Source organism: Protomyctophum bolini (assembly GCF_963924005.1).
Source record: "Protomyctophum bolini genome assembly, chromosome: 6".
Taxonomy (NCBI): domain Eukaryota; kingdom Metazoa; phylum Chordata; class Actinopteri; order Myctophiformes; family Myctophidae; genus Protomyctophum; species Protomyctophum bolini.
In genome coordinates, this window is record NC_137867.1 from 7,388,405 (window position 1) to 7,408,497 (window position 20,093).

The 20,093-nt window shown below is 45.4% G+C and overlaps 1 protein-coding gene across 1 annotated transcript in view; it reads right to left on the reverse strand.

Annotated features, from left to right (window-relative positions):
• Positions 1–458: 458 nt before the first annotated feature.
• Positions 459–20,093, reverse strand: part of LOC308316864 (disabled homolog 2-interacting protein-like) — a gene marked incomplete at its 3' end in the record, with an annotated part of 37,359 nt that continues 17,724 nt past the window's right edge. The window contains exons 11-18 of the mRNA XM_080765652.1: positions 19,416–19,811; positions 16,871–16,996; positions 13,784–14,100; positions 12,775–12,882; positions 10,375–10,497; positions 6,084–6,163; positions 995–1,082; positions 459–629 (exon numbers count right to left, since the gene is read on the reverse strand). Coding sequence (XP_080621778.1) covers positions 459–629; positions 995–1,082; positions 6,084–6,163; positions 10,375–10,497; positions 12,775–12,882; positions 13,784–14,100; positions 16,871–16,996; positions 19,416–19,811 — 1,409 coding nt within the window. The remainder of the gene's footprint in view (positions 630–994; positions 1,083–6,083; positions 6,164–10,374; positions 10,498–12,774; positions 12,883–13,783; positions 14,101–16,870; positions 16,997–19,415; positions 19,812–20,093) is intronic.

Here is a 20,093-nt window from a genome sequence, read left to right on the forward strand (position 1 = left end):
TCCCTTTTGTTTCCATCGCATTCCTCCCCCGCTCGTGTCAGCCCAGCACATTCCTATGTCAAACGGACACAAAATAATTATTTCACTGTATCCACTGTATCCTCGTATAAACGGCAATATACTCTGCTCATTGTTCAACTGGAATTTGCCCAATCAGTTTGCTCGTCATCCAACATTTGGCTGGAATCGTCCAATCGGTCGCATATCATTGTCCGACAGTTGCTGAAAGTTGACTTGTCAGATTGGGATCAAGGTTCAACAGTTGCTGCAGTAGTCCAATCAGATCGCTCAGTGTTCAGCAGTTGCTGCAGTATAGTCCAATCAAGATTGGTCAATGTTCGGCAGTTGCTGCAGGCGTCCAATCAGATGACTGAGTGTTCAGCAGTTGCTGCAGTAGTCCAATCAGATCGCTCAGTGTTCAGCAGTTGCTGCAGGCGTCCAATCAGATCGCTCAGTGTTCAGCAGTTGCTGGAGTTGCGGAACTCTCCGTTCTCCGTGATCTGCAGAGAGGACGTGTTGCTCGGCGACAGGCCGTTGCGTTGTGACGTCACCGCATAGCGTTCCTTTAGCTGAGTCAGCGCCGCCATTAGCCTGCTGTTGGCCGCGTCCAGGCTAGCTATCCTCTTCTCCTGCATGTAGACAGACAGTGAGACAGATGGACAGTATACACAGACAGACAGACAGACAGACAGACAGACAGACAGACAGACAGACAGACAGACAGACAGACAGACAGACAGACAGACAGACAGACAGACAGACAGTATACAGAGACAGACAGACAGACAGATGGACAGTATACAGAGACATACAGACAGACAGACAGTGAGACAGATGGACAGTATACAGAGACAGACAGACAACTTGAGCAGAAGGTGTATGGTCTCTTGCTATAGTGAATCAATGGTATATAGTCAACATGTGTTCTATATAGCATACGCTTTGTGAGCCCGTGCCCCCTGTGAATGACAGTAAAGATGAGCCCGCCACAGACCTGAGCTTCAATGATCTTCTGCTTGGAGTCGACCACTGCCTGCATGTCACAGTGATCTTTCTTCAGCTCCTCTTCCACCGACATCAACCTGAACAAACAACGGCGTTATTGTCAAGTCACCTTCATTTATATAGCACATTTAAAAACAACAGAAGTTGACCCAAAGTGCTTTCCATGTAAAAAAGAAATGACATCATAAAATACAACATTAAAGTAAACGTTTAGCAATACAATATCACAACATTTTAAGGAACATGAAACGACAAATAGCCTACTGATTACAATTACAAAGAGGTTTAAAACGTTCGACGGAACTATAGAGGAGCTGAAAACAATGAAGAGAAGGTGAGTTTTTAGGGAGGAATTGAAACTTTCGACGGTTGGGATGGTTTATATGCAGTGGGAGACTGTGTTGTGGATATTTGCAGAAAGGGGGCCTATAGGGAACTTTTGAGGTCATTTACGGGTTTCTGGGGGCCAAATATGATGACTTGTGTTGCGTTTCTTCACGTGCATACTGTACGTGCCATTAACTTATATAATTTGCATCATTGCATATCTGCATATCAAATGGCAGTGTAGCCAAATGTAACCATGGGTGTGGAAAATAGGTCTCTATAAGAATAATACAAAAAAATATATATCACAGTGTTAATGCTGCTACCACATAGATGGTTAAAATGCAATTATACCCTCAGCAGAAATGTATTTTGCATCACTCCTCCAACTTGTTCAATTTGCCGTTTAAACAAAAACAAAAAGTGGGGTTGGATATTTGGATAAAGGTTCAACAAACTTGTACACGGATTGGGATTCTACACTATAATGACCTCAACACATTTGTGACAGATCCACTGAGTCTAAATCCAGGGCCAGTTCTTGATGAAGACCCGGAGGGGTCGAAACACTGATTCCTCTGACCATTGATTCCTAATAAAATACTGGGAGCTTAACCCCATTTTGGAACTGAGGTCGATAAAAAAAAAAAAAAGGCTTCTAAATCCTAACATCTTTCCGAAAAAACATGTTTCTACGTCAGTGGTGCTCAACCTTTTTCACGTCAGGGACCCCCAGAATTATCTCTATTGGGCCCACGGACCCCCATCTCAAAATATGTAGTTCCAGGGACCACGTACAGTAGCGCGCCACCCAGTGGCGCCACCCAGTGGCGCGCTATGAGCTTGTAGATCCGCTATATTTTTCAATAGCTAAAGTATAACATAATGCTTATAGTTAAAACAACAAAAGGGGGTTCCCGTCCAGAATGCGTTAAGAACGGTGTGCCTGACTTAATAATGTGCCGTTTAACTATAGAAACAGTGGAGGGGAAATTGCACCCTGCTTCCTGTATACCATCGTCTGAATATGGCCTTGTGCCGTTATTATTATTATTAGCATATATGCCAATTTTGTCCTCGCGCGTCTTACAGTGATGGCAGGGCACGCGATGTTTGTGAACAAACACGGAGGAGCTGATTGAGAGCCTGCTGTCACTGGTGAATCACACACATTGCTTGGCCTCGGGTATGTCGCTGCTTGTTGCAGCTATATTAGGCTGCAACAGTTCTGTTGCTAAGCAATTATTGATCAAAGGCGCACATTGTGACACATTCTAAAAAAACAGTCAAAAGCGCAAACACATAGAGCAAACATATATATATATATATATATATATATATATATATATATATATATATATATATATATATATATATATATATAAACAAACTTGTTTATATATTTTTAATTATTATTAATATCATTTATTTATTGTTCGACTTTCAACTTGTTGAAAAGTCGACTTATATGGTTAATGCCCTAATATCCAAGGAGTGGACACACTAATACCACAAGTACCGATCAAAAACTGGTCAAAGAGCAAAAACATAACAGCATGGGGGTGAGGGGATCCCCAGTTCAAATAATAGGATTACTTTGGGGGGTCAACACGGCCTGAAAAGGCTGAGAACACACTCTGAAAGTCACTCCAAACTGTTTGCAGAGGCGCGCCGTGTCCCGGGGCGGCTTGTGCTTGTGTCTCCTGAAATTCCCCGGGTTGCGGAAGCTCTTGTCACACTGCTGACAGTAGTGCTTGTCGGCCGTGTGAACGCGCTGGTGCCTCCTGAGGCTGCCCACGTCGGTGAAGCTCTTGTCGCACAGCGTACAATAGAAGGGCTTCTCTCCCGTGTGCACGCGCAGGTGCGTCTTCAGGGCGGCCAGCACGCTGAAGCTCTTGTCGCACTGCGTGCAGTAGAAGGGCCTCTCCCCCGTGTGGACGCGCCGGTGCGTCGTCAGGGCGCCCAGCACGGTGAAGCTCTTTCCACACTGTCGACAGTGGAAGGGCTTCTCCCCCGTGTGCACGCGGCGGTGCGTCTTGAGGTTGCACATCTGACTGAAGGCCCGGTCGCACTGCTGGCACCGGTACGGCTTCTCCCCGCTGTGCAGGCGCTGGTGCGTCCTCAGGTTGCCCACCTCGCCGAAGCTCTTGTCGCACTGCGCGCAGCGGAAGGGCTTCTCCCCGGTGTGCAGGCGCGCGTGGGTCTTCAGGCCATACATCCGGCTGAAGCTCCTGTCGCACTTCTCGCAGCGGTACGGTCGCTCCCCGGTGTGGACGCGTCGATGCGTATTGAGGTGACACAGATGCCTGAAGCTCTTGCCGCACTGTTCGCAGACGTGGGACCTCTTCTTTGTCCACCGGCAGCTCTCCTTCGCCTCCTCTCCCGACCGAGTCGAGGTCTCGGCGAGCGGCCGACGACGCTGCGAGATCCCGGTCCGTTCGCGTCTCCTCGTTGCTTCGGGCCTGTCGGTATTCGCCGACAGGCCACCGACCACAAGGTTTGAACATTCCTCGGGAATCCGGCCGCCCTGCAGGTGTCTGTGGAGCGGCGGGCGGACCTGAGGCTTGATCGCGTACAGACACTCGGGACCTGAAACCGGAGTCTGGGAGGAAGATCGGGACGTCACACCTTCCGCGCGTCGCGGCGGCGGTTCGTCGCCAAAGCCGCCGGTATGCATGGAGACGGACAATAATGCCTGTCTTGTCGTGTTCTCTCTTTCTCTGTCTCTCTCTCTCTCTCTTTCCCTCTGTCTGTCTCTCTATCTCTCTCTCTCCGTCGCTCGGGACAGAGTATGCTGTAAGTATCCTGTGTCAGTGAGCCTGAGCAGTGCTATATCTAAGAGTGGAAGACTAAAGGTATTTTCACGTCATCTGGTGTGATGTCATACAAACACAAAGCGTTGCATGCAACAGATTTGTACAGATTGCAGTTGCAGATATGCATGCATGCCCTGACTTGCCCACTAATGTTTGTCTTATTGTCTCCACCAGGCCGAAGGCCTGGGGGGAGAGAGTATGTTTTGCACCGTCCGTGTGTGTGTGTGTCTGTCCGTCCGTCCGTCTGTGGACAGCTAATCTCCGGCACGGTTGGCTTGATCGCAGCCATACTCTTCACACACACTCCCTGAATGCCACAGCTGAACCTCTGCCCCAATGTTTTCACATTGGCCTCTTATAGCGCCACCAGGAGGCCGGCGGCTTTGTGCAAAAAAAAAATGTGGACAGTACACCTACATAGTTTGTCCAAACATCACGCAAATTGGTACACAGTCTCTCTAGAGCCATTAAACGAAACGGTTCCTTCAGAATTTTTCAGACTCCATCCTGATTGGCTAATATTGGCTTCCAAAGTTCGCAAGAGTGCTCAGTTTCAAACAAAATGCCGCAAATCATGAACACATTGTGTGATTTCCGTGACATTTTGCACGCACATTCCCACTAGGCCGAGGAAGAAATGCCACTTGAATATTTTCAACTCAGCCTCATGGTGGCTTTATAACTGGCTGATTAGTGTTTTTACCTCTAACTGCACGGATCTGTGTACAACTTGTGTATGCACACTCCCTAGAGGCCTGCAAGGAAAAACCTTTGCCTGGAATTTTTCACATCTGCTCTTTATAGCGCCACCAGGAGGCCAACATAATTATGCCACATAGGCCACAACTCCTCAACGCAGCGTCCGATTGCGGTGAAACTGTGCATGCATATTCCCACTAGGTTGAGGAAGAAATGCCACCAGCACAGACAGTCGCAACACACACAAACAAAACACACACACTCACACACACACACACACACACACACACACACACACACACACACACACACAATCCTGTGCCCAGCATTTTTTCAAGTTGTTCTTATTATTAGTATAGCAAAAATAGCCCGATCTACAAGATCAATTTTTTTTTGCTATATTTGAATTGAAATCCTGAATTATGTTTTGCTATTTTGGAATTAGAAAAGTCCTGAAAAGTGTACCGGTGACATTTGTATTTCATTTCAAATTTTCAAATGCCTTTAATTATGTACACTTTATGTGAACTAAATACAAATACATTGTTTTGGACATAAAACAGACAATGACATTGTAATACTACTCATTAAGCTATACTAATAGTAGACTGAAGCAATTAAAGCCGGGTCATGTTTGCATGATTGGAATTATAACAGCTGAAATAAAAATCAGGATTCCAATATATTAACCACATTAAGTGAAGGTGGGGGCCGCATGTGGCCACCTGTACCCTTGCCCATGTCTAGGTTAAAGATGGAGTGCCACGGTTTCTTTCCACCCTAAAACATGATCATCAGGTATTATTACAATATAAGGGGGAAGAACTTTTTCCAAAAAGTGTACAGTATTTGTTAAAACCATGCTTTTATGTGGACACGCCCACCAGTTAATTAAGTATGCCTGGTTTGCCTGGTGGGTGGTGATGGGTGGTGATCCACCTGAACTGAAGCCGCACCCACAGCTGTAGTTGTATGATAAAGGGGGAGGGGTTAGGGGAGGGGCTGATAGTGTGGTGTCACTATATTACTGTTTATTTCTTTGGCCCGTTTGACTGTCAAGGGTTCAGCCTCCAGGAAGAAACCCTAAATACAAAGTTAATACACCATTGCACATAAAAACAACTCCAGGGTGTCTAATGAAGTACTGTCACCTCATAGACACATGCAAAACTGGAAAAATAAAAAAATGGTGGCACTCCATCTTTAAAGTATGAGGCTAAAGAGTGAAAGGTTCACCTGCTGATGATGCTGTTCATCTGAAGATCTTTATCATCCTGAAGTCTCCTCAGTCGACTGTCTGTGTCCTCCAACCTGGACTGAAATAAAAACATCACACCCATGTGAAGTGAGGGGCGCTCTTATACTGTATCATCATACACTCATACATCAACATATATCAACACATTTCGGCCAATCTCTTTTGCCGTCCTCACTTTTCTTTTTTCTTTTTTTTTTTAATACTGTCTTTATTAGGCATTTTGCATACGACATAACTTCTGAATATCATTGACAGATAATGAGTAATTAAGTGATATAAAATGAAAAAAAAAAAAAAAGTGACAGACAGGTAGTGTAAATGTTCCAAATACAATATATAATAAAAAAAGGTATATAAATGTGATAAACAAGAAAAAACAAAAAACAGTGACAAATGTGAACAGACAAACAAAACAAAGACAACAGGACAGACACTCTTGCTCTCAAACTCCCCCAACAGGTTGTTGTAAATCAACTGAATTACAGACATTTTTTTCTGTCCTCACTTTTTGTAGCCCTCAGCCAATCAAATCATCGCTACGGGGTAGCCTACACGCGCGCACACACAAAGCTGGGCATAGGAGGGGCTATATAGCGCCCCTCAATAGTGTATGTAGGCCTTGCCGAGCCACATGTGGCCCACAGGGCAGGAGCCTGTCTCCTGTTCCTGTAGCGTGAGGCGACCATAATGTACAAGTATAGGACACGCTGCTAGTATAATCACTTCACAAGTACCCCTTGATGCAGAACGCAAAGCAGCGAGGCAGACGTTATACCCGACCTCCCAGTCTCAGGGCGGACACTCTATAACCACAAGACATGAACATTATGAAAACAGTTTGTGTAATGTGACTTTTATAGACTATAGAATAGATTTCAGTTCCTTCTTTTGTTTTCTCGAGTGACGTGTCAGCTGGAAAGATCCAGTCAAATTATTATTTGAGGATGTGACTTTCCAAGTTCCCGTTTTTTCACCGTCACTGTGCAGTATAGTTGCTGACCAATGAATACTTTTCAGTTATTGCCCCGCCCACACTCTGGAGCAGTCCGCTCCACGTCAAGTCCAGCTCCACCGTTGAAAGGTTTAACCCATATCTGACCTGAGATCAGATTCATACGAGGTTTCCACTGGACACACACTGGTCTGATTAACCCATTCTGACCTGAGATCAGATTCTAAAAATGTCAGTCGTTCTTCGATTTTTCAAAAATAGCAGACCTACAAGCTCGTAGCGCGCCACTCGGTGGCGCGCTATGAGCTTGTAGATCTGCTATTTTTCAATAGCTAAAGCATAACATGATGCCAAAACCAAAATGGGTTCCCGTTCAGAATGGGTTAAACCCAACCGTAAAAACCCACCTCTTCTCCATTGCCTTCAGCTCAATCTTTATACTGTGCTATATTTTATGAGGTCTTTATGATGTCATTTTGAATGGAAAGGACTTTGGGTTCAGTTTTGTTTTGTATATAAATAAAGGTGACTTAAAGGTAGAGTAAGTGATTTCACTTAATTAAAATATCACTTATTTTTTTGTTTTGTTGTGATAATCCTCTCTACTATAGAGTGTGCTGACCATATAAGGAGTTCCTCCCTGTCCCCAGTTAACCCCTGGGGGTCAAAAAAACCTTAGGTTTCGTTTTTGACTCTCTATCCTGATTGGACGAAGGCTTAGGTCCCACAGCCAAAAACGAAACCTACGGTTTTTTGAGTGAAATCACTTACTCTACCTTTAACTATAGGACTTCACCCGTTTCCATTCACGGCACATATATAGCATATACAGTAGGCCTATGGCCTGAGAAAGACATGCTAGTCCCTCTATGGAATCACATGACTGAAATCAGTTGTGACTGTACTGGGAACTATACTCCACGGTGCAATGAAATCACACTCCAGACACTCGAGTAAATGTGCAGTTCTGATCTCAAAGGGTCAGTCACATTGGGGGTCAAAACAGGGCTTTCAAAAGAAAAAATCACACCTGTGTGAACCGAGTGGTGCAACTCCCCTCTCTCTCTCTCTCTCTCTCTCTCTCTCTTTCTGCTCCGTTAGATTAGCTTTATTATGGATCGCGCATGCGCGCTGCCGTCCACCTCCCATTATACAGGCAGACTAAAAGCTGAATAACTCCTAATCTACGGAGCTCTCCATGGTTTGGTCAATTAGCGCGAATTTCGGAGGTCTTTGCTGATAATCCAGTGGTCTAGATGGAAACATTGGTGCTTTGGATGGCCATATTTTAGCTCGCTAGCATTGACGCTATTTATGTAGCAACAACATATCTGTTTCTGTGCTGCGTGCGCAGCCTCACAGACCGTGGCAGTCAGAAGTTGATTTGCGTCCAGCAGGTGGCAGCAATGTCACATACTTCTCTCGTTCCAATTTCACGCATGCGCACACCACTCGTGCTCATAGACCTACATCACAAACAAACAAACAAACAAACAAACAGGTACACGGACATTTCTGGATGTAGGAGTGGTTGCACCACTCAAAAACGTGTGCCACAGCGTCCTGCCCGAGGAGAGCGAGCGTGCATGGACACCGGGCAGCCTCCCACCGGCTGCTTGCTCCCTCCGCAGTGTTGTTTTCGTCGACTAAAACTAAGACGAAAAATGTTCGTCGACTATCTTTTTCCACAGACGGAAACTAAATGGAAACTAAATGACAACTGTGCTACGACGACTTAAAACTATAAGACTAAATATACTGACAATTCGGTCAACAAATAAAAACTAGACTAAAATGTTAGGAAGGGACTATAGTGGACAAGAGATCCGGTATACAAGTCATTTTACACTTGGTCGCATGCTGAAAATAGCCCGATCTACAAGCTCACAACGCGTCTCAGTGTAAAAACAGTCCTTACGACGGCATCAATACCCACCAAAATACATTTTAGTCGACTAAATCAGCTGTAGATTTAGTCGACTAAAATCGTTTGACATTCAGTCGACTAAAACTAGACTAAACGCTAGAACATTCCAGGTGACTAAAATGTGACTAAAACTACAGTGAAAGCTATTCAAGAGACAACGACTAAAACTATAAAATCAAAGTTTGCTGCCAAAAACAACACTGGCCCTCCGGACGTCGCCGACCACCACCAGTGTGGTTTTTTGGCGGCACATTTTGATTTTAGTTTTAGTCATTCAGTCTTTTGAATAGTTTTCATTTCGTTTTTAGTCACATTTTAGTCACCTGGAAAGTCTTAGTGTTAGTCTAGTTTTAGTCGACTAAAATGTCACGGAACTTTAGTCGACTGAATCTACAGTTGATTTAGTCGACTGAAATGTATTTTGTCGGGCCTTGATGCCGTTGAAAGGACAGATTTGACACTTTTACAAAATAGCCGATCTACAAGCTCACAACGCGTCGCGCTGAGACGCGTTGTGAGCTTGTGGATCGGCTATTTTCAGCATGCAACCAAGTGTAAATTCACTTATACTGGATCTCTTGTCTACTAGTCCATTTTAGTCTATAGTTTTTATTTCTTGACGAAATTGTCAGTATATTTAGTCTTAGTTTTAGTCATCATAGATTAGTTTTAATTTCGTTTTTGTCTGTGAAAAACTCGACGACAACAACACTGCCTGGGACGTGATCGAAGAGCGGCGTGTCGTCCACATTATGTATTTGACATGACATACAGTATACCACTATATGATATGAAATCATATGACATATACTGTATGACATGGCATGTCGCTGTGGTGAGGCAGAAACGTCATCTTTGAGGGGCGCTATACAACGCCATGGCCTTCAGAAATGACGCCATGTGGCGGCCAAGTCCATAGACATAAATAAAGGTTAGATCCCACACGGCGGCCATCGTGCTATACTTTTGAGGGGCGCTATCCCCTCCTATATGCACATAGCTTTGTGTGTTCGTACCTCGGAATGCGATGATTTGATTGGCAGAGCACGGAATGTGCACAATGTACTGTGGTGATGTTAAGAGCGCCCCTCACTTCACGCGAGTGTGATTTGTGCATGTCTCACATCCCAAATAGAGATTACAGAGAAAGAAAGACCTACTGTACCAATGCTGCAAGCCTGCGAGATGTGAAGTAACATTCGATATAAGAACAATAATGTTTGGTTTCTTAGCCGTGCAAGTATAGGCGTTCCCGCATAGCGTCCGGGTCCATAGTGGCTCAGGGGTATATAAAAGCGCTATACAAATGCACCATGTGTACCATTCATGATGATGATATCACACGCATATAGCCTCTGTTCTAGAACGATGCATTCTGTTGTATATATACCTGGTATTCCTGCAACATTCTCTGGTTTTGCTGGTCTTGAACCAGCAGTCTAGTTTCACATTCCTCTTGTCTCAACGCTGCAACTCTCAACCTCTCCTGGAGAACAGAGATCTCCTGTTGATACTATACGCACGCACGCACGCACGCGCACACACGCGCACGCACACGCACACGCACACGCACACGCACACACACACACACACACACACACACACACACACACACACACACACACACACACACACACACACACTTTAGTACATTACTTGGGAGAACATCAACGTCAGCATTACATTTTGACGAGGACAGTGATTTCATGGGAGGAATGTTCTCTCCTCCGTGTCATCAGTGCCCATATACCCTATAGGTGGGGTATAGGCAAAAGGGCCTTTGTGGAGTTGGAGCATGTTCGCCCCCCGTGTCCCCTATAGTTAGTGTGTGTAGGTATATAACCTCACAAGAAACGTGCAGTAATCCTGGTCTCAGAGCCAGTCAGAGCGCCTGAAGGACGGCCGGGAAAGGAAATGGTTGGAATATAGCGTGTTCCCTTCCATGTTGCTATACTGTCGGTTGGAAAGAAAGTGGCTTGGATTCCTCATGCATCGAAGGAAGAATGCAGGTCAGGCCGTTGCTCTCCCATAGAAGAGTTAGAAGAGGTTAGAAGAGGGAATGTAGGGCCCAGGATTATAATATTAGACAATTGATACTGGGTGAAAAAATTGATTTCTCACCAAATTACCGTCACAGAGCACTTCGTTTAAAGTACATATTAGCATTGAGGTTGGAGCCATATACTTCTGTATAAGGGCAAGGAAATATACAGTAAGACACACATGGACATAAATAAGCCATTTTGGGGAACCCCCTTTTGGTGTTTTAAACATTATGTTGTAATTTAGCTATTAAAAAAATAGCAGATCTACAAGCTCATAGCGCGCCATGACCGAGTGGCGCGCTATGAACTTGTAGGTCTGCAATTTTTGTAAAATCGTTAAAATGTGCCTCAGATCTTTCAGAAAATTGTCATGATTTATAGAAAACATATATTTTTTAATTTTGACGTCAGGCCTGAATGGGATAAATAAGCAGTGGTGGAAAGTCCACTGCATCTCGGATCCAAATATTGTTATTTTTAACCCCATTACAGAGAACTTTAGTTTACTATAACTTCATACATTGACCACTTCAGGCCTAATTTCATTTTGGCCATTTGAAAATAGCCGGGTGCGACGCATTGTGAGCTTGTAGATCGGCTATTTTCAAAAGATCTTTATACATTTGGAAACGTCAAATGGGACGTTCTGCATAACGAGTGATTTTATTGGTACTTTTAAGTACATTTTGATGCCAATACGTTTGTACCTTTACACATAGGTAACATTTTAATTCCGGATTTTCACTTGTAACGGAAGTACTTCTACAGTAGCCTACATTGCCGTATTGGTACTTTTACTTAAAGATGGAGTGCCACAATTGTTGTATTTTTCCAGTTTTTCACGTGTTGACAGTATACTTCATTAGACACCCTGGAGTCGTTTTTATGTGCAATGATGTCTTCCCTTTGCATTTAGGGTTTCTTCCTGGAGGGCTGAACCCTTCAAACCCGTCAAACTAGGGCCAATGAAATAAACAGCAAGATAGTGACATCACATATTCAGCCCCTCCCCTAACCCCTCCCCTATTTATCATACAACTATACAGCTGTGGGTGCGGCGGCTTCAGTTCAGGTTGATCACCACCCATCGCCACCCACCAGGCAAACCAGGCAATACGTAATGAACTGGTATGGGCGTGTCCACATAAAAACAACATTTTAACTAATACTGTACACTTTTTTGAAAAAAAATAATATATATACCTCCTTATATATAACGATAAGACCCGATGATCATGTTTTAGGGTGGGGGGAAAAAATCACGGCACTCCATCTTTAAAGGGACACTTCACCATTTTTGCAAAAGAATATATGTTAATGACGTTTAGAAGCTTTAGAACACTTTCCTGGGGGTCTTTATGTGTGTAATATGTGGTTTTAGATATTTCAGATTGTAGCAGTGAGCCTGTTGTCTCTGATGTCATGGACACTGGGCTCACTTCCTTCCTGGACTACATGTTGTCTCAGTAAGACAGCTCTCCCCCCCTATCCACAAGGAGGAGCAGTGCACCAAAAGATTATGGGAATTGTAGTCCAGGAAGTATAGTGAGACCAGTGTCCATGACATCAGAGACAACAGGCTCACTGCTACAATCTAAAATATCTAAAACCACATATTACACACATAAAGACCCCCAGGAAAGTGTTCTAAAGCTTCTAAACGTCATTAACGTATATTTTTTTGCAAAAAGGGTGAAGTGTCATGCGAGTCCACTGGTAAACACGCCGTTCTATTATTGTCTGACCTTCTCAGTGAGGCCGTCGTCGTGGCGCTCCTCTTCGGTCTCCACGTACTGACTGTTGGAGTTCATGTTGAGCAGCCAGGCAGCAGTCCTGTCCAATGCACAGGGAGCCTGCAGGACACGCGCACATGCATCCATGATTATACGGACATGTACTTATATAACCAATTTGTTCTGTTATATTGCAGTGTTTGTATACTTTTACTTAAAGGAGAATTCCATGCTAGAAGGCTTTCTTATACCTTTCTTTGTAGTCGTTACGTCCCCACCAAAGAGGCCTAGGTTTTTTTTTTTTTTGCAAAAACTCCTTATTGGCTATTTCCCGATACCACAATAAGCCCTCAATGAATTGCATTGAATTGAACGGGGCTATGATAATTCGCTTATTTCCATCGAAAATAAGTAGTAAAGTGTGCCGCTTGGGGTATTATTGACATTATCAAGAGAGGATATATAACAAAAAATATATAATTTTGAGCGATGGAAATAAGCGAATTAGCACAACACCCCATAGCCCCCATTCAATTCAATGCAATTCATTGAGGGCTTATAAGGTTCAAGGATCATTATTATTTGCCTCCCGAGGAAGACATTTTTTTTTAGACAAAGGGCCGCGCATGAAGCGTATAGCCCCTCATGTCGCCGCAGTGCAGCACCAAAAATGGTAAGAGGTAAGAAAGACTTTTAGTATGGAATTCTCCTTTAACCCATTCTGACCGGGAACCCATTTCGGTGTCGGCATCATGTTATGCTTTAGCTATTTAAAAATAGCAGATCTACAAGCTCGTAGCGCGCCACCGAGTGGCGCGCTACGAGCTTGTATAGGTCTGCTATTTTTTTGAAAAATCGAAGAACGACTGACATTTTTTTAGAATCTGATCTCGGGTCAGAATGGGTTATAATCAGACCAGTGTGTGTCCTAGTGGAAACCTCGTATGAATCTGATCTCAGGTCAGAATGGGTTAAGTTAAAACAGTACTTTTTTCCACCACGCAGGAGTTAATTAGGTCACCTTGGCGACGGGCCGCTGCTGCTTCTCGGGGCTGTTGTCTCCCTTGGAGGACGACGACGCCTGCCGGAGGCGCGACTGTCCGCTGCTCGGCCAGTCGGGACTGGCCGAGGACGACATGGCGCTGCCGGAGGCGGGGCGAGGCGGGTAGGCGCCGCTGAGCATGCTGGGAGGCGTCCTGCCGCGCGGGGGGGGGCAGACGGGCGGCAGCGCCGAGGTGGGGGGAGGAGGAGGAGGAGGGGGAGGCTGGTCGATCCTGCGCTGCGGCGGGCCCCCGACGGACGGCCCCGCCGAGTTCTGGCGAGGAGGAGGGGCGGCGCCTGCGGGGGGGGAACATGCCACGCGGTTACACGTTCATTAACGGCACTTGGGGACCTCATGGGAACGATTCTATACAAGATGCCTTCTGAATCCTGACGGTTTTCTGAAAAAAACCCCCCATGTTTCTATGTCGGTGGTTCTCACAGGGTTAAAAACCCCCGTGTTTCTATGTCAGTGGTTCTCACAGGGTTAAAAACCCCCATGTTTCTATGTCGGTGGTTCTCACAGGGTTAAAAACCCCCATGTTTCTATGTCGGTGGTTCTCACAGGGTTAAAACCCCATGTTTCTATGTCAGTGGTTCTCACAGGGTTAAAAAAAAACATGTTTCTATGTCAGTGGTTCTCACAGGGTTAAAAAAAACCCATGTTTCTATGTCAGTGGTTCTCACAGGGTTAAAAAAAAACATGTTTCTATGTCAGTGGTTCTCACAGGGTTAAAAACCCCCATGTTTCTATGTCAGTGGTTCTCACAGGGTTAAAAAACCCCATGTTTCTATGTCAGTGGTTCTCACAGGGTTAAAAACCCCCATGTTTCTATGTCAGTGGTTCTCACAGGGTTAAAAACCCCCATGTTTCTATGTCAGTGGTTCTCACAGGGTTAAAAACCCCCATGTTTCTATGTCAGTGGTTCTCACAGGGTTAAAAACCCCCATGTTTCTATGTCAGTGGTTCTCACAGGGTTAAAAACCCCCATGTTTCTATGTCAGTGGTGCTCACAGGGTTAAAAACCCCCATGTTTCTATGTCAGTGGTTCTCACAGGGTTAAAACCCCTCATGTTTCTATGTCAGTGGTTCTCACAGGGTTAAAACCCCCATGTTTCTATGTCAGTGGTTCTCACAGGGTTAAAACCCCCATGTTTCTATGTCAGTGGTTCTCACAGGGTTTAAAAACCCCATGTTTCTATGTCAGTGGTTCTCACAGGGTTAAAACCCCCATGTTTCTATGTCAGTGGTTCTCACAGGGTTAAAAAACCCCATGTTTCTATGTCAGTGGTTCTCACAGGGTTAGAAACTCCCATGTTTCTATGTCAGTGGTTCTCACAGGGTTAAAACCCCCATGTTTCTATGTCAGTGGTTCTCACAGGGTTAAAAAACCCCCATGTTTCTATGTCAGTGGTTCTCACAGGGTTAAAAACCCCCATGTTTCTATGTCGGTGGTTCTCACAGGGTTAAAAAACCCCATGTTTCTATGTCAGTGGTTCTCACAGGGTTAAAACCCCCCCATGTTTCTATGTCAGTGGTTCTCACAGGGTTAAAAAACCCCATGTTTCTATGTCAGTGGTTCTCACAGGGTTAAAAAACCCCATGTTTCTATGTCAGTGGTTCTCACAGGGTTAAAAAAAACCCATGTTTCTATGTCAGTGGTTCTCACAGGGTTAAAAAAAAAACATGTTTCTATGTCAGTGGTTCTCACAGGGTTAAAAACCCCCATGTTTCTATGTCAGTGGTTCTCACAGGGTTAGAAACTCCCATGTTTCTATGTCAGTGGTTCTCACAGGGTTAAAACCCCCATGTTTCTATGTCAGTGGTTCTCACAGGGTTAAAAAAAACCCATGTTTCTATGTCAGTGGTTCTCACAGGGTTAAAAACCCCCATGTTTCTATGTCGGTGGTTCTCACAGGGTTAAAAAACCCCATGTTTCTATGTCAGTGGTTCTCACAGGGTTAAAACCCCCCCATGTTTCTATGTCAGTGGTTCTCACAGGGTTAAAAAAAAAACCATGTTTCTATGTCAGTGGTTCTCACAGGGTTAAAAACCCCCCATGTTTCTATGTCAGTGGTTCTCACAGGGTTAAAAACCCCCATGTTTCTATGTCAGTGGTTCTCACAGGGTTAAAAAAAAAACATGTTTCTATGTCAGTGGTTCTCACAGGGTTAAAAAACCCCATGTCTCTATGTCAGTGGTTCTCACAGGGTTAAAATCCCCATGTTTCTATGTCAGTGGTTCTCACAGGGTTAAAACCCCCATGTTTCTATGTCAGTGGTTCTCACAGGATTAAAACCCCCATGTTTCTATGTCAGTGGTTCTCACAGGGTTAAAAAAACCCATGTTTCTATGTCAGTGGTTCTCACAGGGTTAAAAACCCCCATTTTTCTATGTCAGTGGTTCTCACAGGGTTAAAAACCCCCATGTTTCTATGTCAGTGGTTCTCACAGGGTTAAAAAAACCCATGTTTCTATGTCAGTGGTTCTCACAGGGTTAAAAAAAAACCATGTTTCTATGTCAGTGGTTCTCACAGGGTTAAAAACCCCATGTTTCTATGTCAGTGGTTCTCACAGGGTTAAAACCCCCATGTTTCTATGTCAGTGCTTCTCAAACATTTTCATGTCAACGACCACCAAAAATATATCCGTATTTGGCCGCCGACCCCCGTCTGAAAATATGTAAAAACGCTCTGAAAGAATATATTCAAAGATTTGCGACACATTTTCACGATTTTTCTAAAATAGCAGACCTGCAAGCTCGTGGCTTGTTTATTATTATTATACAATAACTAATATCCAGATTTAAATTTGTTCACAACATTACAGAGACAGCTGTACTGAGCAACACTAAAGGCCTATTCATATTCCAGTTTTCGTTAAGGTGATCACACAACAACGCTCGAAGCATGTCAGTACGTTGGGAGCTATACCCGCATTAGAACTATAGCTTTCTACCACAGCTGCATTTTACTGTGGAGGGATGAGGAAGAAACAAGGGGGCATCTAAGAAACAATTCAAGGCCAATATGACAGGATTATAGGGTTAGACTATACTGTAGTTTACCTGGGGCAGGGCTGGGCTGGGGGTCTGTGAGGGACAACTGTCGTCGCGAGAACTCTCCAGAACGGCGGGAATATTCCTCCCCGCTGCTGCTGCTGGACAGGGCTGAGGTCCCGTCGCCCCTCTCTCCTCCCCTCTCAACTCCTGCTCCCCTGTCTGCTCCTCTCTCTCCTCCTCCTCCTCCTCCTCCTCCTCCTCCTCCTAAAATGTACAATTTAGGCTTTTAGCAGATGCTCTTGTCCAGAGCGACTTACAAGTGCGAAATCGGAATGAGTAAACATGAAACTCTTGTCAACAAACTCGACTCAAACCACGACGAAAAATGTCCGTTGACTGTTTTTGTTTTGTTTGTCCGTCGGAAAAACAAAACAAAAACTACGGTGACCAAAACTATAAGACTAAATATATTGTCAATTTTTCGTCAACAAATAAAAACTGGACTAAAATATTAGGGAGGGAATAGTGGAGAAGAGAAACAAAAGGATGAGTCATTTCATGCGTTTGGTTGCGCTCAGGTGTTGCACTCTGGAAATAGCCGATCTAGATGTGTAAAATCAGCCACACTACGCCATCTAGGCCCACCGAAATGCATTTCAGTCGACTAAATCAACTGTAGGTTTAGCCGACTAAAATATGGTCTTTAGTCAACAAAAACTAGACAACAAAAACATTTCAGATTACTAAAATATGGCTGACACTAAAACAAATGTTATTCAAAAGACTGTGACTAAAACCAGGGCTGGACTGGGCAAAAAATGTGGCTCTGACCAGATAGCAGATACTCTACCGGCCCAGTTCGTCAATGTACAAACACCAACAAACAAACCCTGGCTAATACCGCCATAGTTTTACTGAAAAATGTGCCTCCATGTTCTGATAATTACCATAATAGCTAAAATAACTAAATAAATAAATATAATATATATTTGTTTAGTCCAGGCTAAAACTAAATCAAAATTAGCTGTCAACAAACAACAAGGAATAGTGACATAAGAGAAGACAATTTCCAAACGCTTCCGTCATACAGCTCTATCGATGAGTCAAATATAAAGCGGAAGTCGAGCCTCCTCCCCACTTCCGTTTCGCACAAATGTATCCTAATTTAAACAGGAGTCATCTACGCATATATAGCTTTGTTGCTTAACAGAAAAGGAAATAAAAATTTAAAATATATTTTCGTGAACGGAAATAGCAGCGTCCTCCTTACTCGGATTTTGGGAGGTGTAGTTCCAGACTCTATATAGCATTTAGAGATTGTGCAATAGTTGTCTGGCTATGTACACAAGACTAGGATACAGGTATAAATGAAATGAAAGTAGCAATTGTCTAAACATTGTTATCTAAATAGCATGTGGTGCATTTGAAACTATAGGACACAAGGTCAATAATTAAACTATATATGTCTAAGCAACATGGTATGAAAATCACATTCTGTATATTTGTGGTTGATTAAATCTAATACAAATAAAAGATGACCCAAGATCTGTGGTAAGGTGGCAAGCAGGGGAACAGGGAGTGGTGAGCTGTGCTAGGGGGTGAGGTGGAGTCTGAAGAGGTGAGTGCTAGGGGGGTGAGGTGGAGTCTGAAGAGGTGAGTGCTAGGGGGGTGAGGTGGAGTCCGGAGAGGTGAGTGCTAGGGGGGTGAGGTGGAGTCTGAAGAGGTGAGCGCTAGGGGGTGAGGTGGAGTCTGAAGAGGTGAGCGCTAGGGGGGTGAGGTGGAGTCTGAAGAGGTGAGTGCTAGGGGGGTGAGGTGGAGTCCGGAGAGGTGAGTGCTAGGGGGGTGAGGTGGAGTCTGAAGAGGTGAGTGCTAGGGAGTGAGGTGGAGTCTGAAGAGGTGAGTGCTAAGGGGGTGAGGTGGTGTCTGAAGAGGTGAGTGCTAAGGGGGTGAGGTGGAGTCTGAAGAGGTGAGTGCTAGGGGGTGAGGTGGAGTCTGAAGACGTGAGTGCTAGGGGGGTGAGGTGGCTTCTGAAGAGGTGAGTGCTAGGGGGTGAGGTGGAGTCTGAAGACGTGAGTGCTAGGGGGGTGAGGTGGCTTCTGAAGAGGTGAGTGCTAGGGGGTGAGGTGGAGTCTGGAGAGGTGAGTGCTAGGGGGTGAGGTGGAGTCTGAAGACGTGAGTGCTAGGGGGGTGAGGTGGCTTCTGAAGAGGTGAGTGCTAGGGGGTGAGGTGGAGTCTGAAGAGGTGAGTGCTAGGGGGGTGAGGTGGAGTCTAAAGAGGTGAGTGCTAGGGGGGTGAGGTGGAGTCTGAAGAGGGGAGTGCTAGGGGGTGAGGTGGAGTCTGAAGACGTGAGTGCTAGGGGGGTGAGGTGGCTTCTGAAGAGGTGAGTGCTAGGGGGTGAGGTGGAGTCTGAAGAGGTGAGTGCTAGGGGGGTGAGGTGGAGTCTAAAGAGGTGAGTGCTAGGGGGGTGAGGTGGAGTCTGAAGAGGGGAGTGCTAGGGGGGTGAGGTGGAGTCCGGAGAGGTGAGTGCTAGGGGGGTGAGGTGTAGTCTGGAGAGGTGAGCGCTAGGGGGGTGAGGTGGAGTCCGAAGAGGTGAGTGCCAGGGGGTGTTTACCTGCTCTCTCTCCCGCTCCCAGGGCGACAGACATCTGCGTGAGGAACGTGGGTTTGCCCGCCATGGTGTTTCTCTCCTCGGCGTTGGCATGGTTACCCACGGAGCCGTCGGAGGGCGTGGCGTCCTGCGTCTGCTGCTGGGGCTGCCGCGGTGACGTGGCTGTCATGTGATAGACGGGGTTCTGGAAGGACAGGGGGAGGAGCCCCGTCCTGCTGCGCTGCTGCCATTGGCCGTCGTCCCCGGGGCCCTCGTTAGGGGAGGAGTCCTGCAGCAGGTCCTCATTGGTCAGCTCCACTGGGCCCTCCCTCCGGCTGCCGCCGCCGCCGCCCGCCAACTCTGATTCGTTCTCGTTGGCCTCCGAGTAGGAGGAGCTTGGAGCCGGAGAATCCTGGAGGCCTGTGGATCCATGGGATACAGACAACCGGGCCATGTCCATTGGTCAGCGTTAACGGTTTTTTTTTTCTTAAAGATGGACTGCCACAATTTTTCCAGTTTTTCACGTGTCTATGAGGTGACAGTACTTCATTAGACACCCTGGAGTCGTTTTTATGTGCAATGGTGTATTCACTTTGTATTTAGGGTTTCTTCCTGGAGGCTGAACCCTTGACAGTCAAACGGGCCAATGAAATAAACAGTAATATAGTGACATCACATTATCAGCCCCTCCCCTAACCCCTC